Source organism: Trachurus japonicus, chromosome 4 (genome assembly GCF_045865225.1).
Source record: "Trachurus japonicus isolate A0001 chromosome 4, Traja_1.0".
NCBI classification, from domain to species: domain Eukaryota; kingdom Metazoa; phylum Chordata; class Actinopteri; order Carangiformes; family Carangidae; genus Trachurus; species Trachurus japonicus.
Window position 1 is genome coordinate 21,456,805 of NC_140910.1, and position 26,153 is coordinate 21,482,957.

At 40.4% G+C, this 26,153-nt stretch overlaps 1 protein-coding gene across 1 annotated transcript; it reads right to left on the reverse strand.

The window, feature by feature from the left end:
* Nucleotides 1-2,037: 2,037 nt before the first annotated feature.
* On the reverse strand, nt 2,038-26,153 carry LOC146988894 (low-density lipoprotein receptor-related protein 8-like). Its single transcript, XM_085775333.1, has 13 exons — nt 26,096-26,153; nt 24,868-25,002; nt 21,866-22,156; nt 16,139-16,258; nt 15,121-15,246; nt 13,756-13,927; nt 12,941-13,156; nt 11,810-11,928; nt 11,430-11,569; nt 5,899-6,040; nt 5,572-5,769; nt 4,678-4,838; nt 2,038-2,409 (listed from the first exon to the last, which is right to left on the reverse strand). Exons 1-13 carry the CDS (start codon nt 26,151-26,153, stop codon nt 2,374-2,376), a joined length of 1,914 nt encoding a protein of 637 aa, XP_085631459.1. The 3' UTR covers nt 2,038-2,373.

The window sequence follows — 26,153 nt, forward strand, 5'->3', positions numbered from 1 at the left end:
CTGTAAGCCGAGGAGAAAACTTTCCTTGTATCCTACAACTTTTATCCAATGAGGAGAGAGAACGGCATAAAGGGGCGGTCCTCTCTGTGTGTGCAGCCAAGGGATGCGCGTGAATGTGGTGACGTAGGGACGAGGGCGGGGACTGCTAACTCCATCGGCTGACAAGAAGTTAGCCAAAACAACCAGATCGCTTACTTCTGCTTTAAACAGTGGTTAAACTAAAGATGTCTGTTTCTTTATTGTGCGATAACAGATGATGGACACAAATATAAAGGAGAAAAACATAAAATATTTATATATATTTAATTCATTTACAGCATTTGACAGATTGATCCACGGTGCAAACGCAGTAACTCTAAAGCTTCTCAAAAATAAATAAAACTATTTCTTAAAAATAAATATGAACACTAAACTGAAAACATTTCAGCACACTTACAGAATTACCTCCCAGCTAGTCGCAATAGATTTTTTTTTTTTTTTTTCAGTTTATCAAATCACAAAAACACAAAGAGACTAGATTCAAACAAGGCGAGGCACATTCACACCAGCTCCAAGCAGGGTTTTCACAAACACAAAACCATTTAACTTGTCAAAACACATTTGTTCCCATTGTAGCACCAGCGCTAAGAAAGCATTCAAACAAATCCTACAACCAACCCTCTTTTTACTCACACCGCTCACCCCTATTACAAGAACAGTATTATTGCAGTTAAACAAACAAAACTTAACTCCTCTATCTTTCCTTTCAACTCGAGAGGTACTGGAAGGCGGCTTTTCATTCCTTTGGACTGAGTAATGTTAACCGTTTCCCTGTTTCCAGTGCTAATGCGAAGCTACAATAACCAGCTTCACATTTCTAATACAGTGTCATATCTATTTGTGTCATATCCAATAGGAAACAGAGAATTGTGCTCTGCTCTCTGATCATTTCTGTCAAGACATTTAAGGACAAGTCACCATTGAATTAAGCAGCAGTTACCCAGTAAAAGCCTGGAGTTTGACTGTTACTGTAAATATACTGTATCTCTGATGGATGAATTGATCAAAAGGCTGTTACCAATCTTCCAGATGTTGTAATAATATTGCTGAGGTCCCGTGTGAGGATCAAACCTAGAGCTCAGATCTTTTTAATCAAACTATAAAAGGTCACTTGAACTGAACTTTTGCATCATTGTTACGTACATTAATCATCACATCCTCTCAAGTTTTACAGTACCTTACATCTTAAAGAAATTATCTTGTGCACATGCTGTCCAATACTCAGATACAAAGATAAATACCTGCAAAGATATTCAAGACCTGGTAGAAACGGCAAGCGGCTTGCTTGTATTTGTTTGTGTATGTGCTAGTTGTGATATGTGTTTACGGTACTTGTCTGTGAACAAATTTGGACAAACCTGTGCAAGATACAGTCGCAAAACTAAACAGACGTCTAGTTGATATCAAAATGAAGGCAGATTTTGAAGGTGGGTGCAGTCCGGGCAAAAGGCAACGTACATTTTCAATGCAATACAGCATCTTGTTTACCGTCTACAGTCTCAGGCTGACCAATCAAGTCAAAATCAATGTCAAAATCCTGAAGCCCAAACAAGTAAAACTTAATTGTTTATGAGAAAATAGATCCTACATTCATAACGCTGCCAAAAAAAAAATAAAAAAAATAGGGAATGCCAATAAACATTCAATAGGAAAGTGAGAAAGGAAATGAAATAAAAATCTACACCATGACTGGAAGGAATCATCTCCTCAAGTCTCAGACAGTTTTGTCTATGAAACTCAAATAATACTGAAATATAATCTTTAATAAATAATATACTGAGTTTATCACCACTCCGCAGTGCCATCCAATTACTTGTTTTGTCTGATCAACTGAAATAAAAGAAAAGCAGAAGAATTTCACACTTGCCAATTCATTTGTTGCAGATAAACTAATTGATTAAATCATTAATGAATTTGTTTAACATCCAATCTTGACAGTTTACCTTTCCCACTGTTATCTTGTTATCTTGGCAACCTTCAGGACACAGCTTTTGTTGAGCAAAATGCTTGGCAACAGCGTTGTTAAAAATAAGGCTACACTGTATTTAGAAATGATGATGAATGCTTGTTAAGTGCTGCTCACAGCTTTCGCGGCCATGACCATCAATAAGGCGTAAACTGCTGTAGAGCCACCAGAGCTTATGGTAATACTACAGCAGTAGGATGACTGAAGGGCTTTTCCCCTCGGCTCACATATTTACCACCGAGTCATTTCCTCAGAGACTTAACCTCCACAGGGAGACAGGACACGGCAGGGCGATCAGCCGGCGGCGTGGTGGCGTGTTGAGATCAAACCAGGTGAAGCCCAGTGAGCTGACCGACCGTGTCGCACCTTCATTCGCCGTCCAAGTCCAGCTTAAGAAGAGTTTCCTGGCAGAGGAGAAAACACGGCTTAGTTTACACACTGCACGTCATAAGACCGTCACCAGAGGACACGCAGCGGTTTTAGGGAAAAGGAAACCAGCATCACACTGGGTTCTTGGGGTTATAAATACCATTATGATATAATCTTTTACAGCTGGACATGACAACTGGAAGCCAATGTTCCCTCTAATTTTCAAAACTCCTGAGCAGAAATTCAACTCCCCTGATGATATGCTTGAGCGACTGTGAGCAAAAGCTCAAGCGTACACAGTATGTCCACATGCTGGTGCTATGGCCTCACCTCTCCAACTCCAAATATCAATACAATTGGCTACTATTATGATTAATAACAGATTATTTTGACAACATTACCTAGGCTACTCCATATCTAGGTCAGTTACAGTTAATGATAACAAAATACAATATTGTTTTGGCAAATAGATTTTGCATTTATTGCCATATGAACAATATGAAAAAAAAAACTAACATCAAGTTGGTGTCATCAACTCTTGGCACAGAAGCATTCTTGATATGAACAGTAATAATAATTCTCAAGCAAAAACTTAAATCGTAGTTGCACTACAGACCACGGTTAAGGTCATAAATTTCACAATTCGAAGCGCACATTAGGGAGAAATAAACTAGTAGTAAACTAGTAAACTAGTCAGGGATATTTGAGTGTGCAACTTTTTTTGTCTTCTGGGCAAAGAGGTGGGGAGCAGTGTGCAATTGCACAGTAAAAAACCTTAGAGGGAACAGTGCTGGAAGCCCTTTGTTTTTCTCTTTCTGATTGTTACTCACAAGGTTAATTCTCCCCCATGTCCTGTTGTCACGCATTATCTGTGTTTTTCTCTGTCTGACCCACCGCAGAAACAGATAAAACGGGATAACACGAGAGATAAATGATATGATCATTCACCTACTTAGACAACATGAACTACACACAGGTCATGAGTTTCCTCCTGCCTTCCCGTCATTTCCCCAGGTTGATTTACATGATCCAGACCACGGGACAGGCCTCCTGCATTTACCGCCTAGTTCTTACTCCAGTTATGTAATGATGCATTTGGTTTCTCTGGGATATTTAACTTTTTCTGAACAGAAACCCAACCATTGACCAAATGCTCAAAGGTGACAAATTCCTCCTCCTGTGGTTCAGGCCACAGGAAATGGGCTCTATAGGTGTGAAGATGCCCATCCCTCTCCAAAAAATACAACGCCACCACCAGACTGGGTCATTATTTGGATACCGTTTTAATAGGAAGGCTAATATTTGTCAACAACAGTCGCCCTGTTTAATCCTCTTTGTCAGTCTGACCTCCTGGTGAACTCCTTTCAAAGCCTCAGCCCTGCACCGCAGTCTGCACAGGGCAACATGCATGTTGTAACATCGTATTTAGAAAACAACTGTTTAAAATTAAGTTTCATTCATTCATGTATCTTTGTTTAAAAAAAACTAATTTCTGCTGAAGCTGAAAATCTACAAATCTGAATAGTCTCATGCCAAACATGTAAGTGTTCCTCATGTTCTTTTTTGTCAAGATAAAGCAGCATACCAGAAAAACAACCGATAGAAAAGCATTGATGTTCAGAGGACCAAATGACTGTTATCACCTACCCATGTTTATCAGATCTTCTCCATCTCTTAATTGCTTTAATCATGCCCGGTCTTCACATCTTGGAATAACTTGTTCATGCTTTCATTGAATCTGTCACCACATCTTACTGAATACCTGTCCAAACCCCGGTTGCAACTTGTCTGATTGATTTCTGTATTTCTGTCCTGTTTCCTTTTTTGTGTGTGTTTATTTTTTTTTATTGTATTGTTCTGTATCCTTTTATCGTACTGTGATGAGTTGTGTTTGATGTTGATGTGAGGTGCGTAGGACCCCCTCGAAAACGAGTTGCGACAACTCAAGGGGTTTATCCTGCTGATAATAAACAACTTAAACAATACATTTATTTGAAATTGTGCATATTTCTATGTAACAATAGATATCCAGTACTGTGCACTGCTCAAAATCACTTGATGTGATCAGATCTTATGTAAAAGAACTAAAACTAGAAGTGAATTTGTGACTTTCACTTCTTCAAAATAAATCTTGAAAAAAAATCGTCTTGCCTTTTTGAGCCTCTAAAATTACCTTGCCGTGAAAAACTAACATCTGTTATAAATATTTACTGTATGCATGTCAACTGTAAATATGTGCAGCTGAATGAATGGTACAGTATCTCTTGTTGACATTTGCGTGTGTATTTACAAACTTCTCTTACCTTGGTGGGGCATGAGTTTGGACACATGGGTGGCCCCTGGATGATGAGCGGGTCCTGGGACTCTTTGAGTGAGAAGCTCTGCACAGTGAGAGATCTGGACGGGCTGCACTCCTCCCTCCACCACCACACCGCCATTCCCACCAGCAGCAAACTGAGAAACACTGGGACACACAGACACACACACATACACATACACACAGTCACTTTCTGCAGCTAACAGAGGGCTGACGTCAACTCTTCACACAGCCCCTCCACCCCGACCTCCTCTGAGCAGCCAAAACGGGCGGCTGCTCAGACTGAAACACTGGCAGGAAAATCAAAGGACCTTGAAAAAGTCCACTGGGATTCATACAAAGCACTGGGCCATTTGGAGGAAACTCTGGGTAAATATAGATAAGTAAATAATGTAATAAACATACTGGGCCTATTTTTGAAAGAGCCGTCAAAGAGGACAACCGTTTCATTTGAGTTCTTTTATATTCACAATGGTTTGCTTCAGTCTGTGTGTGTGTGGAAGCAGCTGCTCTACACTAATGTTGGGTGTTGCATGCTCATGATTCAGAGGGGAGTGACCGCGTCAACATCACAGTGTGAAGTGACATCACATGTATATGTGCTGGAAAGCAGCTGGGAAACTGTGACTGCGTTCAGCTCCAGGGACAAACTTACACCAGTATTTACTTACCGGTATGTTGTATGTAGATTAAATATTTAAACATGTATTACTATTACAGTAAAAGTGTGCAAGTAACAACCTCAACATTGTCAAAGAGCTACTAAACTTCTGTTTGTTTTTATGGCTCCTGTGGACCTGCCCAGTGTGACAAGGGGGTTAATGTACTCGGCAAAGATAAGCGCGGGTTGCATTTCAACAATTTGATAACAGATGGTTACCGATAAGAGAGAGGATTCCTGCAAAAGTAGGGTCAGACAGAGTTGATGCAGGCACTGAGCGGGAGATAGCAGGGGTTTCTTGAGACTTGTTTTGTCCCGTTTCAGGGAGGATGCAGCTGAACTCTGGCCTCTCGGACAGCAGGGTGACAGCGCACTTATGGCGACACATCGTCCCGGGACGTCCACACACAGAAGGCCCTAAAAACATGAGCAGAATACGTTCAACTCTATAGTTGTGAGGTGATGTGGCGGCGATAGGCTGGTTTCCAGCACCTCTAGCAGAAAGTGCTTGAAAAGAAAGAACGATTTGCTTACGGTTGGTCGTACCGTTTGGTTGAAGAACAGGTTGAACGATGACCACGCCGCCTGGAGACGTGATGTCTGTCCGCAGCACTTTAAGCTGCGTACCATTGTGTTTGTTTGCTCGACAGATGGAGCGCGTAACCTCTTCACTCCAGTACACGAAACCCTGGATGAAAACACGTGGACACTTAACAGCAATTTGCAATTTTCACGACACAAAATGGGAAAACATAATAATAATAATAATAATATGTAATACATAATACACATTTTGTGCAATATCTACACACTTCTGCTTGTGCAACTGGGTGTAATGGGCATCACGCAATACAACCTGGCATTTTAAACTGATCATGTGCACTTTAGGGCCTTGTGCAATACTATCTAGCACTTATACTCTTATAGGGCATCGTGCAATACAACCTGGTACCTATGCACTTTTGCACCTTAGCACTTGTCACTTTAACCCAGCACTTCTCCGAGAACAAAACTCTTATGGTCCCCCTACCAGTGGAATGTGTTTGTCAATATGTTCTTCATTGTCATAGTTGCCTTTTTATCTTTTTGTGTTGTCTACATTATTATGTGTACTGTTATTGAACTGTTTTTATGTTTATGAGACTCCGGACAGAAACTAGCCCCTAGCTATAATCTGGCACATTTACATGTTTTTGTCCATTAATGTGCACTGCCACTGTCCCATTCAAATAAACAAATAAAATAGTAAAAATGTGTTTATAATCAGTGTCTCTCACCAAAACACACCATCTGCCGTCCAGGCCCAACATATCAGCTTCCCTCCCTAAAGGATTTGTAAAGCTGATGTTTGTGTACATTTCATTGCTTTCAATACTGTTTTTATCTGATATTTCATTTTGTCTTTGTGTTTCGGGTTCTACATACTGTATTTTAAGTGCCTAATGCAGGGGTGGAAAGAGTACCAAAAACATCTACTCAAGTAAAAGTAAAAGTACTGGTGTAAAAAATCTACTCAAGTAAAAGTAAAAAATAGTTCATTTAAAATTTACTCAGAGTAAAAGTTACTTAGTTACTTTTTTTTTGGGGGGGGGGGGGTATAATGGCCAGAGATTGGCCTAACATTCTCCGTGCATGTCTCTGTGTTTCAAATTTGTCCCTTCTCCATCGATACACTGGTCTCCATCATCTTTTAGCTCCTGTGGCACCAACTTGATTCTGACCTTCTGACACTGCAGTTGTCCAGAGCCAATCAGATGGACAGTTACAGTTACCGATACTCAATACCATTTTCAATACGGATAAAAAAAGAAAAGAAAAATCTCTCCCTCTTTCACTCACACACACCTGTTTTTTTTTACTGTCTTTCCTGTCTGCTCTCAAGGAGGGGGGGGGGGGGGGGGGGGGGGGGTATTTTACTGTAGGCGCGCTCTCTCTCTCTCTCTCTCTCTCTCACCGGCGGTGTCAGCTGATGTGCACATCTGCAGCAACCCAAACAAATGCACATGTTACTGTTGACTGCTATTCCAGCCACATGATTGGTTCGGCGCGGTGGAAATCTCATTATCATTGGTTATTTGTATTGTCTGCCAAAACATGGATGAATGAAACCTATCGACCACGTCTCATATTTCTATCGAGGAAAAGTTATTTCACAATTTATAGACACAACACCGACAAGCACTGAGAGCCGCATGTTGCAGTGACGTTAAAAAAAATCCGCAAATAATAAGCCGACGAAAAGGTGCAACTTCGATGTATTATTTGCGGGGGCTTTCGGGGGATCAGGTGACGGTGGAGGATCTGGGACTGATTCACTGTGGACCACCACCAGTCTGATCAGGTCCATCACAGCACAGCAGCTGCAGCACTGCCCCGAGAATAATGAGAATTATGATTTAAAAAATTTGTTTCGAATTTTGGCCCCTGGATCATGATTTTTTTTGGGCGCATTCTTGGTTAAAAAAAAAAAAAATCCTCTAAAAAAAAGACAGTTGGGATGCATAATGTGTCTCATAACAGCAGCGGCTCAACAGTGAGGGGGGGGGGGGGGGCAGCTTCTGCTCACCTGACTCTGTGCAGCTTCTTCATTAAATCCAAACAGTCTGACACAGCGACGCACTGCTCCTTTAGACTCTAAAGTCTCTGTAGCTGATCAGCCCGGAACTCTTCCAGAGCAGCTACAGCGCAGCGTGATCTCAACCATGGTTGATGAGAGCAGAAATGTTGTTGTAGGCCTGTGCATATTCTCATTTGTCCAGGTCATAGTATTTCAAAGGAGGTTAAATCGAAAGCAACTGGACTTATACTGAGTCTCCACACCAGTTAGTTGGACCAGTCCCAGCCTGGTCAGATGCTACATGAACTGATGAAGCCTCTTGGATGAGAGGTGAAACGTCTTCCTAGACAAATAACTAAGTCCAGTTGAACCTCCTTTGAAAAAAAAAAAAAAAAGTTGTTGGCGGGCTCGTGAATTTTTTTTTTGACACGAGTCAAAACGAGCGTAAAATCGCGTATCTCGCGTTCGGTCGCGCGTCACAACTCGAGCGAAAAAAAAGCGTTCCTCGTGTTTGGTGGGAAGCCCCTTGTGGGTCTTCCCACCAAACACGATGAAATAGACGAAGACGCGATGGTCCCGTCGCCCAAAAGAAATCGGGTGTATTGCGTCGCAAAAAAAAAAAAGTCGCGTCTACCGCGTCTCGCGCCTAATCGCGTCTTTGCGTTACGGCCTTTTACACCGCGGACGTAACGAATAAACGGTGACGGTGTGAACGAACAACATAGAACAGGACCAGACGTGGCGTTGTTTCCTCTTTCCACCGACAGCTCCACTCTCCCTTACTTACACTAACTACTGTTATTGTTGAGGCCAGAGAATTGTGGGATTTGTAGTTTTTGACCAATCGCAGGTTGTGCTCTTTCTTTTTTGTGATTTTCCTGGTTCACACATGTATTTTTTTTTTAGGGGCAAATGTGAGTGAAATGCTCGCCCATGGTGGGCATAAGAAAATTTAAGACCTGTCTAAAATTATTTAAGACTTGAACACAATAATTCAACAAATTTAAGACATTTTAAGGCCTAAAATTTAGATTTTCAAATTTTAGACTTTTTAAGACCCCGTGGATAGGGGAGACTGGGGACAGTTGCAACACTTTTTACACTTTTCTCAGTTACTCAGAGACTATTTGGACTAGGCTTACCAAACTTTTATAGATTAAACATACATTTGTCAGCTAATTAGTCATACCATTTAAAGATGGTTACATATGACACATCAATCACAATATTCATTTGAATGGAAGAATCCAGACGTTGCAACTGACCCGGATCAGGGACGGTTGCAACATATTAAACATACATTAAATTTCACTAATTAACTTTTGATTTTTGTCTCAATAAGCAAAGTATTCCTAAAATATGCATTGTCTTACAATAATACTATAGTATTATTTAGTTATTTAGTCATATTTATCAGAGAACAGTTGGAGTTTTGTTTTGCGTAGACATAGGCCTTGAGTCAATGTGCAGAGGTTAACAGTGGTAATAAAACTCAATAGCTCAGTGTGAGACAAGAAGAATGGAACTATTTGCAATACAAGAAACTTTTATAAATATGTACTCTACTTTTGGATGATTTATTCACTGTATGACATCAAATAAATTTACTTTTCTCTAATTTTCAAAGGAAAATATATGTGGCTACGTCTGTCCCATAGAATAAGATACAACTACAAATTGCATATTTCATTATAGGAAGTTATCTGGAGAATTATTTTGAAATCATGGTCTCTCCTGGTTTAATATAATTGGCTGTTCTGTTCATCATGAGGAAAAAAAATAGATACATTGTGCCTATTTTAAGCTAAAAATGTTTCATTTTATACATTTGCATTTGCATAGTGCTTCCATATTCAAATGGCAGTTGTTGCAACCGTCCCCACCCTGTCAGTCATGACAAAACATCATGTACTAGCTAGACACAATGACACTGACACATGCTAACCATGTCATTTGATAGTCAACAAAACAGTGATTCAAACTAGGTAGGTTTGGATTAATTCATACAAAAGGTCAGGACAGTATGACAAAAATACAGCTCATGAAAAAAGCTACTTTCATACCCTTAAAACAACTTTGTCTCAGTACAAGCATGGAGCAGATGCTGAATATGTCTTTTCTATTATTGGTGGATAGAGGGTCTAACTGTGAATGTGCAGTGTGAATGTCATCACTCTAGTATGTTTCTGATTGGAGAAATAAGGCTTGTTGCAACCGTCCCTTGTTGCAACTGTCCCCAGTCTCCCCTACCCTGTTATTTCATATAAAAGTTTAAGTGCATGCATATTTTATGATGCTGTGTATTTCAGGTGTAGGTTAATATACACACACCTCAGGAGGCCTGTTGATTGGTTAAAACAAGGTCATCAGTAGATGGGAATTAACGTCAGATTTAGTCACGGATCACCTTCAGACTCTCCTTGTCATGATATTTGAATTAATTATACATCAACACCAGCATCTATGCTCTATATACTATACGAGTTTCGCTTTTCGGCGCGCTGTTTGCATCCCTGACAGAGAGAGAGAGAGAGAGAGAGAGAGAGCGAGAGAGAGAGGCAACATAGTTCTTTTAACTGTCATGCCAATAAAGCAAATTTGAATTGAATTGAATTGAATTGAGAGAGAGAGAGAGAGAGAGAGAGGCGGCAGCGGCGTTGGCTACTTTTGACAACCCACACAGACGCAGTGCAAGTTGATGTATATTTTTTACTTTGTAATGGAAGCTATTTAAAATGTAACTAAGTAAATTTCGTCCAACAATATGTACTCAAGTAAAAGTAAAAGTACTGATTTTAAAAATTACTCAAAAAAGTACAAGTACACAAAAAAGCTACTTAATTACAGTAACTTGAGTAAATGTAACTCGTTACTTTCCACCCCTGCTAATATGTAATTTCTAAGGTTTCCCATCGCCCATATTAAATGTTTTCAAGAAGCAACAAAAACCTAGCCTAGAAATCTAGACGTACCCTAGCGGCAGCAAATATATTTGCTCCGTAGGTGGGTCTAGAAACGAGCCATAGGAACTTTTTGAGTCTCGAACACCAATTGTGTTCACCAATCACAGCGCTCTATCTGTTTAGAGAGTTGTTGGGCGGGCTTAACGCGATGACAACATACATTTTAATTGGCTTGTCAGGCTAACGTCATCCTGCTCTTTGCTCTGATTAGTCGTAACTATCCTATTGCATGCAGAGGCAGTTTGAACGACAGCCTTCATCCCGCCCCCTGGATTGAGCCGAGGTCTACCGGTCGTTGCCAGACTAGACATTTTAATGATATAGTCTGGCTTGTCAGGCTAACAAAAACCTTTACTCCACTGTTAAACATAAGAAGATGACAGCAGTGTACTCAGTTCTGTTATTATGTTTGTTGAGGTGTTTGCTTTGTTTCTTTGACTCACACCCACATCCACCCACTGTTTTCCAGCTCATGGACCGCAAAAGGCTGTGCCAGCATGCACTACACTAGGTAAAAGGCACCTTTATCCAGATATGAACCCTCTGTGTTGTTTTACCTCAAACACAGCCAGGCCAAAGGGACGGTCCAGGTAACCGTTTGACTCCACCACTGTTTTCCGGTCGCGGCCTTCTAGATTTATCCTGGAGATGCTCCTCATTCCCTGATCCACCCAGTACAGCAGCTGGCGAGGCACATCTGGCAACAAAAAAAGCAACAACAAAAAAACATGAATACATAACCAATCACTCTGAGGGACTTTGTTGTATATTCAAATACACTCAACTTAATTGTGAGGACGGTCGGCCCTCAAACCTTAGTATAAAGTGAATTTATATATACACAACCCTTTCCCAGTTTAAAATAGGAACACAAACTTTGATAGATTTGACAGTATACTTAAGAGAAAAACTTTCTGTACCATGAATCAGCACATACCCAGAGAGAGGGCGACAGGGCATCGTAATGAGGAAGTGACCAGCGCTATTCTGTCCTGTCCGTCAAGGCCGGATCTCTCAATCTTTGGTACGCTGCCACATTGAGCCCAAAAGAGCAACCTGAGAAAGCAAAAGCAGTTAAAGCAGATATCAGTGGCAGGGCCGTTTCGGCTAATGCTGTGTTCAAGGCAGGCTTTTGAAACCATAAGTTACAGCTTCAAGTCACAACTACGACTTGGTAGCGTTCCAGGTAACCCGTAGCTCGTGTTTTTACCGTCCTGTTGTCTGTGAAAGTTCCCTATAACGGCCACTCGTAACTTCCGACCCGTGAACTCGTACCAGATCGAACTGGTATGACTTCACAGGAAGGAAAAACACAAAGTACGAGTTTCCTTGAACGCACCATGAGTTAGCAGCCCCCGCCCTTGTCAGGCATCAATTGGTCCTCGTGCTACGTCACCACATTCACGCGCATCCCTTGGCTGCACACACAGCCCTTCATGCCGTTCTCTCTCCTCATTGGATAACACTTGTATCCCACAAGGAAAATTTTCTCCTCGGGTTACAGCAGAGCAGAGTGACGGAGAGACTCGTGTTTAGGCTGAAATACTTCATGTAAGTGATTGCTGACGGAAAATAGGACTATTTAGGAGTTATATTAACAAAAACATTCCACTGATATCTGCTTTAATTCAAAATATTATTCTGCTCTTAACCCTTTTTTTTTTAAAATTGTTCTTCATTAAGCTTGAATTTGTGTATGTGTTTTTCAAATTTTGTAAAAAACAAAAAAACCACGCAGAACGTATTGTATTTGAGTGGAGAACCAAAAGGCTCATAATGTATGAACAAAAACTCAGATCTCGGAATCCAACATGAGAAGCACGAAAAGCACTTCAAAAAACACAAATAATAAATTTCAGACAGACATGAACAGGTCTTGTGTTTGCTCTCCTAACTCAAGTCAACTCATAAAACAACTTAGCAAAAACCTTCAAAACAAACATTGCATTTAGTTCAAAGACGAAAGCTGAAGCTTTAATTATGCTGACCTTCTTTGGCTTTGACTAACTTTATAATGTAGTGTATTATTCATTTAAATAGAATAATAAAAAAATGAATGGTGTCTTACCCTTGCAGAGGATCCACAGCCACTGCAGAAGGTTTGTCCAGCCCTGTGATGAGCTGACGCTGTGTGGAGCCGTCCAGCAGGCCGACGCCAACAGAACCGCTGTCTGTGCTGGTCCAGTAGAGGAGCTGGTGGATCCAGTCCACAGCCAGGCCGGACACTGAGCCTTTCACTTTCAGCACCGGCACGGCATCCTGTGAATCTGCATCCATGGAGACCCTGAGAAAACATTCACAGATAAAAAAACGTTGACATCAGGTTCAGTCAATTTGTCTTGTTATGATTGTAAGTAAAAAGGAAACCAAAGACCTTTGCTCTGGAGGCATGACGGTGTGAGTGGGATCCACAAATTTAGTCTAAAACTGAAATACCTTGGATGTATTGCCACAAAAATGAGAACTAACATTCAGATTCCCCAGAGGATGTCAGTGTCTGTAGTGATCCCCCAACATTTGGTTGTCATTCTTTGTTTTAAGGGAAATATTTCAAAAGCCATTGGACTGATCGCCATGAAACAAATTTGATATGAATTATAATTACTTTGGTGATCACTCGATGTTTAATTCGTTTAGTTTAGTTGCTTTTATTGTCTCCCTTGGGAGAAATTTGTCTTGGACTAAATCTTGCAACATTTCATTTTTATTTAAACCACCTTGAAATTCATGTCTCTGAACAATTACCTACCAAATTATCTTGCTAACCAGATGCAGATAAGTGGTTAAATTGGATGACGAGGATCATTACAGATCATGTGTTTTCACATCCTTCTGTAGTTCGGTAAAGGAGAAGGCGTTTGGAGGAGGCAGCACTCTGGTTACCTGTATATGGAGCCTCGTCCCTGCCGGGCCAGGTACAGCGTCCTGTTGGAGACCAAGGCCGCCACAGGTCCTGGTCCTGGTAAACGTGGAACCACTTCCTTGTTCTCTTTTCCATCAGTACTCAGCCAACGCATTCCTTTAGAAGAGGTGAGAACCACCTGAGCCTTATCTCCTGAAAACATACACAGAGAAAGAACAAAAACAAAAAAACATCAAGATAAGATTGAAGTCAAACAGAACAGAAACCAAAACTAATTAACTTGCCACTGATGAAAGATGGTATTTCAATACGTTTCCTAAAAATGTCTTATCTTATATCAGTGGCAAGTTGATTTGTTTTGGCTTCTGTTCAATTTGATGGGTATCCTCTGTCATCGACTGGTTCTGCCTTTAATTTATTGACATTATAAAGTTAAGTTTGACCATACAAACACTCTACTTCTTTTTTTTAGGAGTTTTGATGAAGTTTTAATACAACTGAACAGAGGAGATCTCTGAAAGATAAGTATGTAAAAAAGAAACAACTTGTTGCCAGGCGTCACCCATTAAAACAAAAAAGTAGCAATTTAATTACTAAAACTTTAATTACATGAAGCCATTTACATGTGATGGCCTTTTTTTCTTGCTGCTATAAATACTTTTATAGAATTTTTCTCAGGCAAAGAACAAGTAAAGCTTTTTTTTCTGTTATATGTTAAGTTCAGACATCATTCAAACATGACTGGACTGTTGAGCAGCTCCACAGAACATGATGTTAGTTTACAACTCCAACTTTTCACTGCACTCTGACAAACAACAGGAGAACATGAAGTGGACATTGTTTCAAAAAAATGTTTTGTAAAAGTGGTCTGACTCTGTTGTGTACTGTATTGTCCTGCTCACACCTGCACACACAACTAAGGCTGAGATTAAGAGGCAAAAGATTTCACATAGGTTTGTGATGCTATGATCGGCTTTCATTTTGTTCGTGCAATGCAAGTCACACATTTGTATGAAAATCAACACAGACTTATTTTTAGTCTGTGAGGTTAGTCACTCTTCCGAGGCTGAATCAATCAGCCAGCCCATGCAAACTACACAGAGTCTGACTGATGAGTTAACAGAGCCCTGACATAGAAGATTCAGGTTTGCACAGTGTAATGAAAAATGGTCATCTTGTATGTAAATTTACACCACATTTGCAGCAGAAGTGAAACTCTCTCGCACTATAAAATAAATTTGCACAAAGAAACCCTAAAACAGGTGGGTTAGTTAATCATTTGAAAGTAAAAGCAGAGATGCTGGGATTAAACATTAGAGCATGAAACAACCCTCATATTGTTTGTACTAGGTGGCTACTGTACACATACACCATTAGTTTCTCACCTTTGGCCTCACACTCCCTGGTTGTTGGGTTCATGTTGTAGCCACGGAGACAGTCGCACACGAGGCTGCCGTTGACGTGAACACACAGCTGATCACACACATCTGTCTCCAGGCACATGTCAACATCTGCATGACAGAATGCATAGTTGAAAATGAGTTTTCCAAGTGCACAGAGCTGAACTTCACAGCAGCACCGTACACCATGGATACTTTAAAGGGATAGTTCAACATTTTGGCAAATTGGCCCATTGCCATAATCGCTATAGTCATAGCAGTAGGTTTGTTACCTTTAATTGTCGGTGTAAGCTGTTTTTAGAACGGAGGTGCGGAGCGGCAGGCTGCTCAGGGCTACGCTATGGAGGCTAAGGGAATTTCTTGGTTTCCCTCATCAAACTCATCAAATACACAACCCAACAACTCCAAAAGGCTGTCGTGGACAAGTTGTGAGCTGCACAATCACCACGCTATGAGATAATAATGGAACGTTACGAGACAGAGTTGTTTTAGAGGTAAATTCATGCAAAACCGCTGATGCGCGTTGCGTTCAGGGACAGTTTTTCAGCAAGCAGACTCTGTATTTACCCTGTATTTACCTCGAAAACGGCTCCGTTTCGTAACGTTCCATTATTATCTCATAGCGTGGTGGTTGTGCAGCTCACAACTTGTCCACGAAAGCATTTTGGAGTTTTGGGATTGTGTATTTGATGAGTTTGATGAGGGAAACCAAGAAATTCCTTTAGCCTCCAAAGCGTAGCTCTGACGCTCCGCTCCTCCGTTCTAAAAATAGCTTACACCGACAAATAAAGGTAACAAACCTACTGCTATGACTATAGCGATTATGGTAATGGGCCAATTTGCCAAAATGTTGAACTATCCCTTTAATATTATAATGAAACTTTAACCCAAACAATGAACCCACCCTCTATAAAACACTATAACCCTCCCTGTTTCTTATACAACCTGTGTTTGGGGTCAGGACTGATCTTTATAACTCATCCTCCAACGAGCTGCCACTCACCCTCACACTGGGTGTCCCCGACCAGCCTCATGTTGTCAGGGCAACGGCAGTGGAAGCCCATGGACTGGTCCACACACTCATGAGAGCAGCCTCCGTTATCGACCTGGCACTCGTTCTGATCTGCAGGAGCAAATGTTGCATCATCAGCGGCTCCGTACGGCAATGCATCTGTGATTCATGTTAGTATAGTATACAGTATACTGTAGTATATAAAGGTCAAGCTTCGTTTACAGCCTTTAAAATGAGTCACAAACAAGTCGGACAGTGTTGAATGATTTCCATCTACAGATATTCTTTTTATATACATAACAATGAAAGTATAAAAAAAGACCATAAAAATTTCTCTGTACATTTTTTAAAGATTTAAACATGTCTATTGTTGGAAAATGCCCAGTGTAATCTGGAACATCAGTCTTCACAAGTGTCACCAGTTTATAACCTGTTTATAACAGTGACTTCCCTCCAAACCAGAACCTAACGTGGCTCGCTGACGGGTTCAAGTCGACTCAAGAGTTCAAGGTGAGGCTAAGTTAGTTAACACTGCAGTTGAAGTACCCTCGACACACACACACACACACACACACACGATCATACATGAGATTAATCCACCACACACATTATCACACATTAAAGCAGAAGTAAGTGGTCCGGTCGTTTTCGCTAATGCTGCGTTCCAGGCAGGCTTTTGAAATCGTAAATTACAGCTTCAAGTCACAACTTACGACTTTGTAGCGTTTCAGGCAACCCACTCGTGTTTTTCCGACCTGTTTTACCGGTGAAAGTCACTATAACGGCCACTCGTAACTTCCGACCGGTGAACTCGTACCAGATCGAACTGGTACCACTTCACGGTCGGAAAAATACGAGTTTCCTTGAACGCACCATAACAGTCCTCGTCCCTACGTCACCACATTCACGGCGTCCCTTGGCTGCACACACAGCCCTGCATGCCGTTCTCTCTCCTCATTGGATAAAAACTGTAGGATACGATAAATGTTTTCTCTTCGGCTCAGAGCAGAGCAGAGTGACTGACAGACCCGTGTTTCAGTCCAAACACTCTATGTAAGTGATTGCTGTCGGAAGATATAACTATTTAAGACTTATATTAACACAAATATATCACTTACTTCTGCTTTAAGTTCCTGTTTGATTCCGAGAGCAACCGGCTCAGGAAACAAGACACTCATCTGGGCAACCACTGCAACTTTACACCCAGTCTGTGCTGCTATACAGGTGCATCTCAATAAGTTAGAATATCATGGAAAAGTCCATTTCCAGTAGTTCAAGTCAAGTACTGAGTGCATATAGATAGACATACTTTTCAGAAGGCCAACATGTCCATATTAAAAATGCTTTTTTTCAATTGGTCTTTTGTAATTTTCCACATTTTTTGAGATATTGAATTTTAGGTCTTCATTAATGTAAACCATAATCATTACAATTAATAAACAAAATAAACAAAAACATGAAATATTTCATTCTGGGTGTAATGGATCTACAATTATTAGTTTCACTTTCTGGATTGAATTACTCACGTGAATTAACTTCTCCATTATATTCTAATTTATTGAGATGCACTTGTATGTGGTAAACAAGAGAAACTGAAATGGAGAACAACACGGAGACCTAAGGAGTGTTTTGAATGTGCTGTGGTGAAAACTCATATGGATACGATCAGAAAGTGGATGTTCATCATTCATGAAAACCCACATGTTCAACCTTGAGTTTCTGTCTGCATCCTGCTGCCTGGCCTGAATTAGCTTCACGTCTTCATTCATTCTATCTATATTAAAGTTCAGGATTGAGTCTCCAGCTGAGACGCTCCAGGATATTCACTGAGCTGCTGCAAAAAACGCCCTCACAGCACGATGATGCTGACGGCATGTTCGCCACACCGGTAATTTATGACACTCCCATTCAAATTAGTTAAGGTTTACATATGTCAATTTCCTGTAGGTCATTGATAAAGGACAAAGATCATTTGTTTATGGTCCTGGTTGACAAGACGATAGAGTAATGAGTAACGAGGGGGGATATGGAGCTTTTGATGCTGGGAGTCTTGCAATCTACAGCTGTGCTAAAATAGGATTTAGTCGTCCGGTCATCGCAGTCTGAAGACATATGTGCAATGCGTATCTCAATTCTGTGTGAGCGTATTCAGATCCTGTGTGTTTGTGTGTGTGTATATCAGATCTGTGTGTGTGTATTCAGATCTGTGTGTGTGTAATATGATCTGTGTGTGTGTATTCAGATCTGTTTAAAGTGCGTATTTCAGACCTGTCTTTTATGTGTGCGTGTATTCAGACCTGTGTGTGGTTAAATAAAAAATCTGTGTCCGTATTCAGATTTGCAAGTGAAGACAAATCTTGCAAGTGCATGCAAAGATCTGTGAATGAGAACACAGATCTGTAAGGTGTACATAGATCTGTAAATGTGTAAACCGATCTGTAAATGCCGTGACTTTGATCTGTTATGAAATGTCTGTCATATAATTACAACTCAGGCAGGATGCTGGCTCCATTGGCTGTCTGTGTTTTACACGTGTATTTTGCAACACTTCTGCCGCGGCAGATCGTGTGATTTTGCAAATGTGTAGAAAATGAGATTTGTCTGGTTACCTCTGTTGTTCCTTTGCCTCTGAGTTCTAGGCTCACAGGGCTCACGCTGCCTGGCTGCAGCAAGTAGCAGTACCGACAAATTTCCCGGTCGTGTACGAAGTATAATTCAATTACGTTGTTCACTTTGTACATGAGAAATGTGTTTCGTTATTTACCGGTATTTCCTGTTTGATTGAGTGAGACGTTTACAACGCAATTCAGCGCACCGAAGTGCCCGCTTTGTTCCTTTCTCCAACTTGTACAATGAAAATGAAAAAAGGGTAGTCGAGAGCCGGTTAAAGACAGTTCAAAGTAAAAGCTCCGCGTCTTTTGATTGGCTACAGGCAAGGACAATTTAAAAAGAAAGAGAAGGACTTAGGAAAAACTCCGTACGAAGTTAAATACTTAATTCACAACAAATCGCTCCTAACCGATTACCATTACCAACCAGTAAAAAAGACATTTTTCTCATTGGTACAAATGTGAACCGAGTAATTGAATTATACTTGTCACGGAGGGTCGGTACTGCTACTGCAGCCAAACTCTAGACGGTTTATAAACAATAAAGACCTTTCATGACGAGGTCAGCTTCCTGTATGCATGTCACGTGGGCTTTGCACGGGCCACGCCACGCCCCCTTTTAGAGAGACCAGAGGCAGCTTGAGAGTGTATTAAACAGTAGCAGAATTCCTATGGGACATTTAATGTGAACACCGATTATGGTCGGGCCTTTTCTCCCCACGGTCACTGAAGCATCCTGAAGCAAATTTTTGGGACTCATTTTTTCACAAGCCACTGAATCTCTTCTGACAGTTGGACACCAAATGGTAATTTTCAGACGGAGAAGATCCGGGAGATGGAGAAAAAATCCACTTTGTTCAAGACCGGTCTCTGTCTCCCTACGGCACACTCGTCGCGGAGATTTGGCACAGATCTCTAGGAAACGTAAACAAACGCCCGCGAACTCCCCTGAAAAGGATTTAAATTATTTTTGGCATGCTAAATATTACTGTTAGTAGTGTAAATATTTAATGTTTTATTATCATAAGAAAAATATAAATATCACTTTCATCTACATACAAATTGTATAAATCCACACACACGATCACAGACGAGGTGGGGTGACGGTTGGCCACGCCCACTTAGAGAGACAGGAAGTGTATACCATTTCATATCATTGGAGCAGCCGTTCATGGAGTATCTTTCCATTTATTGAATATCTTTGCTGCAGCCAGGCAGCGTGAGCCTGTGAGCCTGAGCTCAGGGCAAAGGAACACTGAGGTCACAGACAAATCTCATTTCTACACATTTGCAGATCACAGATCTGCCGCGGCAGAAGTGTTGCAATATTTCACGTGTAAAAACACAGCCTATTGGAGAGCTCCTGCTGAGTTGTAAGTGATGTCAGACATTTACAGATCTATTTACGCATATATTTAAGTATCGGTTTACACATTTTCCAGATCTATGTACGCATTTACAGATCGGTTTACACATTTACAGATCTATGTACACTTACAGATCTGTGTTCACATTCACAGATCTTTGCATGCACTTGCAGATTTGTCTTCACTTGCAAATCTGAATACGGACACAGATTTTTTTTACACACACACAGATCTGAATACACACACACAGATCATATTACACACACACACACAGATCATATTACACACACAGATCTGAATACACACACACAGATCTGAATACGCACACACAGATTGAGATACGCATTTGCAAATAATATTGCAACAATAATAGCTCCATAGGGGGAGCGTGTACTGAGATGCTGGGAGTCTCCCTATAATCTACAGCTGTGCTAAAAGTCTGTGTAGGTTCTCAGTGGTCCAGGTCATCGCAGTCTGAAGACATAACAACTGGACCAATAGAGAAGTCCAACTGCCTCCAATTCAGCACTTAAAGAGTTGTGATATACTGCCCTCTGGTGGCTGCTCCGTATGTGGGGAAACTGTGTCTTTTCTGCTTCTGCTTCTTTTAAAGGGAATTTAACAGACCTCACTCAAACCAGAGAAAAACTACAGCAGGTATCCATGTACCTGATACTAACAGGGGCAAGGCACTGGTTTTAACAATCCAGACAAAATGTGGATTTCATCAAGGTTAGCTTGGCTCGGGTTGAAGGTAATACTGCATACAGCTCTGGAAAAAATTAAGAGACCACTCCCAAAATTATCAGTTTCTCTGGTTTTACTATTTATAGGTATGTGTAAAATTTGTTTTATTCTATCAACTACCGACAACATTTCTCCCAAAATTGAAATAAAAATATTGTCATTTCGAGCTTTTATTGGCTGAAAATGACTAAAATAGTCTAAATAACAAAAATATCAAGTCTTTTCAGACCTTGAATAATAATAATGCAAAGAAAACATGTTCATATTTATTCCTAAACAACACAGCAAGAATATTTCAACTTTATAAATCAGTTTTTGTGGGATAATGTCAATGTTTAATCCCAGCAGTGGTTTTTATAATCTTCCTCTAAAATCAGATGTGGTTCAGGTGATGACCTCATCAGTGTCTCATGTTTGTGTTGGTATTTAAAAAAGAAAAGAAAAGAATGACTGTCATACATGTAGAGATGCTTTTAAGAAACATTTGTGAAAGTGGTCTCTTATTTTTTCCAGAGCTTGTATATTCAAAAGAGAGAGGTCAGACGTATGGAAGATGTTTAGCAGACAAAAGCCCTATTCGCACAGGATTAGTATTACCTGGGGACGTCTGGTGATTTGTAAATTACCCCCCCACGTCTGTGTTTCTTGCAGAGCATTCGGACGGGATTAAGATCACAGACGTCCTCCGCAATTATTACAAATTACCAGAGGTCCCCAGGTAATACTAATCCCATGCGAATAGGGCTAAAGAGCATCCAAGTGACAGTTGTTTGAACCTGTATTATGAGAAATTGATTGAAAGTGATTCCAGTTTGCACCCTAGAAATGTCCCTTCATGGGACATTAAGCGTAGAATAAGTAATATGCTTGAAACGCAGTGAATATTCCAGAGTGAATTGTTTTAGGGTTAATGCATCTTCCATATGATTGCAGCTCAGTGGGTGGTGGCAGAAGTGAGAGATTTCCATTAACAGTAGCAGAATCACGTCACTTACGACAGTTGTGCTCATCGCTGCCATCGGCGCAGTCAGATGAGCCGTCACACCTCCAGGCGTGGCGGATGCACCGGCCGTTTCCACACTGGAACTCTGCTGCTGCACATGTGGGAGACGTCTGGGGCCGAGGCCGAGGTTGGGCGAAGCCACGCGATTCCTGTCTCTCTCCCTCGCGGCACGAGTCCTCGTCGCTGTGGTCGCCACAGTCGTCTACAGCGTTGCATAGGAAATGTGTAGAGATGCACCGTCCGCTGCGGCAGGAAAATTCATCTTCCTTACACCCTGTATGACCTGTAAGGAGTGAGAGACACAACAGTGAATCCTCTCAGGTTTTATTATGAATACAGACTAAATGACTGGATGTTTACAATATACACCTGGAGTTATCCCAGCTGATTTCTACTCTGTCCAGTTGTCCAACGTTTTATTTTATCAGAATCATTATCTGGTAATATGCGCCAGGATCATGTGTTTGGTTTAATCAGAGACTGAAATCAAACCTGCTGTTTTCCAAACCACAGTGCAAAGACTAATATAACAATATAAATTGTGATCAGCATGGATGGAATTTGTTTTTTTCTGAGGTGGTCATGCGAGTGGTGGAATCAAACACAAAAAGCAGTCATTTTAATTTAATCCATTGGGATGGAACGATAAACTCCACCGATACAGCAACATTTTCTAATAGTGCGTGTATTGTATGTATTGTATTGTATGTATTTATATACACACCTAAAGTTAAGAAAGGCTAAGATGAGTATAACATTATAGCTCTGCCTCTGACTTAACTGAATACTGTTTCCGACATTACTACTGTAATCACAACAAAAACAAGACAGTTGTTACTATTTGAAATCAACATTTATTATTGTTTCAAATCAACTTAGGTGGCAAAGGGACTGAAAATGAGCGAAATCATGACAATGGTGACTAATTATAATTTACTATAATTATGAGACTTGATCTGTACTTTGGCTGATAATTATCTGTACCGATAGTTATTGTGCATCCCTAGTTTAGATGAAATCCAAAAGTGTAACAGCTGAGCTACAGCCCTGAAAAATACAAAGTACTGTGAACGTTTTGGAGTTTGACTCGATTCTGTTTCAGCAGGCTCTGAACGCTTTGAGCCTAATGAAACATACGTCTCAAAATCACAACTTTCAAAACTTAACAATAACAACGTTGTCTGCCAAAAAATACAAAAGGGGCACATCACATCTTTCATGACTTCTACGTGCCATAAAACCGTCATGACCATTGGACAGGAGAACCAAGTGCGAGTGGTCTGGACGGTTGCCCCAGAGCTGAAGCAAAAATCCAATAGAAATCTGAACTGAACTGTACAGGACAGTTTTGTTTTGTTATCAGTGAGAGATCATTTTCCTTTTTTTTTATTTACCCATTAACTTTCCCCCCACTGAGCTCCAGTGCAGCAGAGTCTACTGCTGCTGAGTGCTGCAGCTCTGAGAAGCAGAGAGAGTAAGTAAATATCACCTTGTGCTACATTTTCTGGCACAGGGGACAGTCAGACTCAAGGGAAATTTCAGATCAAGTTCTCATGTCTCTGCGGCTAAGCAAATAACACTGCCGGTGCTTATACCTGCATCAGCGATGTTTAGTTTCAACCCACAGATAACATTAAAGTAATCTTTTAGAACTTTTTCTCCTGCTGGGGTTTTTTCCTTACAGCTTACAGGTTATGTCGATTTACTAAAGTCTGTCTGGAATTCATTAAAATTTTAGAGTCCACTAAGGCTTCAACTGGTACTTTTCCTGTCACCTGCAAAATGAGGCAGTTACTATTTGTAACACAGGGGGAATTTGAGAAAATTACAAAAGTATAATAAAAATATACGAGTCGGACAACATCTTGTATGGCCAAAATTGTGGAATTGTGATTCAAACAAGCTGTACAGTTTGGATTTTCTGCACCTTCTGAGCCCATGGAGCTAAACACACCTCTGTGTTACATACATAATCAGATATTAATAAAAAGGCTGAGGACTCTGTTACAAAGTTAATACAGCTCTCAGTGTGTTGAGTCAAAATTGTAACAACTGTAGGTAAAAGGAGGCGGATCTTGAACACACATTAGATTTTCTGACTGTGTTTGACACCATTTGTGTTGTAATGATGCCACCGACAAGTCGGAGCTCGGGAAAAATCTGACACAACCACCTGTGGGCAGTCATTGTGCTCTTTTACGGCCCCCTGTAAAATGATAATATTTTTTCTATAATTTATTTATCATTATTAATGTAGAAATGGTGCTGAGCTAATGTCCTCCAACGCACCTTAAGAAGGACATCTGCTCTTCATAAAGACTTTCAGAGTCTTGTCATGTTTTTCAGACTTCTGTGTCAGTTTTTGCTTTCACATGGCGCCGCTCTCACCCATGTGTCAGGGACTGGGTGACTTCAAGCTTGTATTAACCCTTTCCTATTAGTTAATTTACCCAGATTGCAGTATCTTTTTCCACATCCTGCCTATCTGCCTAGCTCTCTCTGTGGGTACCTAAAGTTTATTTCAGTTAATCAATCACTAGTTATTTTGAGGAGGAAGTATTTGGTGTATTTAACCACATATGTGAGAGTATGGTCTGCTGCTCCAAGTAATTTTAATCATCACTGCTTTTCATGAAATCAAAATTTGAGATAATCTTTTTATAATATATTTTTTCTGTCACTGACTCATTTTTTAAAAAACTTGTTTTGCATTAGACATAAGGTATTTATGGCAATTTAAAAACTACCATGTGTTTATTTAATTGCCATCGTATTGCCCTTTTATGTTTTATGTGCAGCATTTGGTATTGCTTTGTTGTTGAAATCTGCTTTTCCTTGCCAGAAATTGCTACATTTTCTACATGCCTACCGAATTTAACTGTGAAGAAATGCCAGGTTTTTGTCAATTATGTGTAACCGCATCTTAATAAGTGCTTGTTATACCCAATGCAACATGAATATGGGAGGAAATCACATTGTCAACATGGTACTCACTGCAGTGATGTTCATCTGAACCATCCCCACAGTCGGTGTGACCGTCACACAACTTCAGCCTCGAGATGCACGAACCATTGCTGCACCTGAACTCCAGCTGCTCGTGGCAGGCAGGCAGAGAGTAGACCGTTGTACCTGAAACAGGTGGAAGTGCATGTGTGTGTGTGTAAGACGTCACCTGATGATCAAAGGCATCATAAAAGGACAATAAAATAATAATATAGTTCTAAATACAGGGCCAAATATTACGTTTGAAACACAATTATGAACATTATGTGCATTTTATGATAAATATTTGAACTGATGAACAAATGACATGAGCACTAGTCAACAAAAACAAACAAAAACACAGTGGCCATATGTTCAGTCTATTTTTTTATGCTACATTATTACACCATTGACATTATGCTATTATAGGAAAAGACTGAATTTATTTAATAAAAGGATGAAATGCATCTTTTCATAGCAGTTCTGCTCTCTTCACACATGTTCTATCCGGTTCTATCACATTATGTGCATTAAAAACATCAAAACTGCATAGAAATACATACAAATCACTATTGCTGATAGTGTGTGAAGATAAGATATGGGTGTTCAGATACACACAATAAAAAATAAAAAATAAAATAACATGTAGCCAAAGCACAGATACATTAAAAATACATAAAATGGGATTGTCCCCGCCTGAGTAACACCAGGCTACTGTAAGATGGACTATTTAACGATCACTATGGGCTATGCAATGATGTAATTCATAATAACTGTATTGCACTGTACTGTCTACGAATACTAAATATGCATAATAAAATTGTAGAAGGAAACATGACCATTTATGTTAATACCCAAAATGCTTTGCGCATGTGTGAGTCCCAAAGCAAAACATAGCAAAACTATGTGCTTCTCTGCGAAGGAGTCCAAATTGACATCTGTCTGAACACAGGCGGCTTGGCATGCTTTTGCAATTTAATTGGTTTGCACCTCTTCTAGTGGCTCACATTTTTGCACACATACGCTAAAACTAAATTAAACTAAACATAATATAACAAGCGTTAAGAACCAAGTTCACTGCAGTTTCATTGTGAAAACTGACTTATTTTCAAACTGAGAGGCGGATCTGTGTGTCCGTGTGTAAACTCTACGTCAGATCCTTCCGCTTACAGAGATAAAAGGAGGACACGCGAGGTCTGCTCATCTGTCACACACACACCCACACATGTAAAGCACTCACTGGGATGTGAAGCCACGAAACAGTAACGACTATAAAACAAAACTTCAAGGTGTCCCAT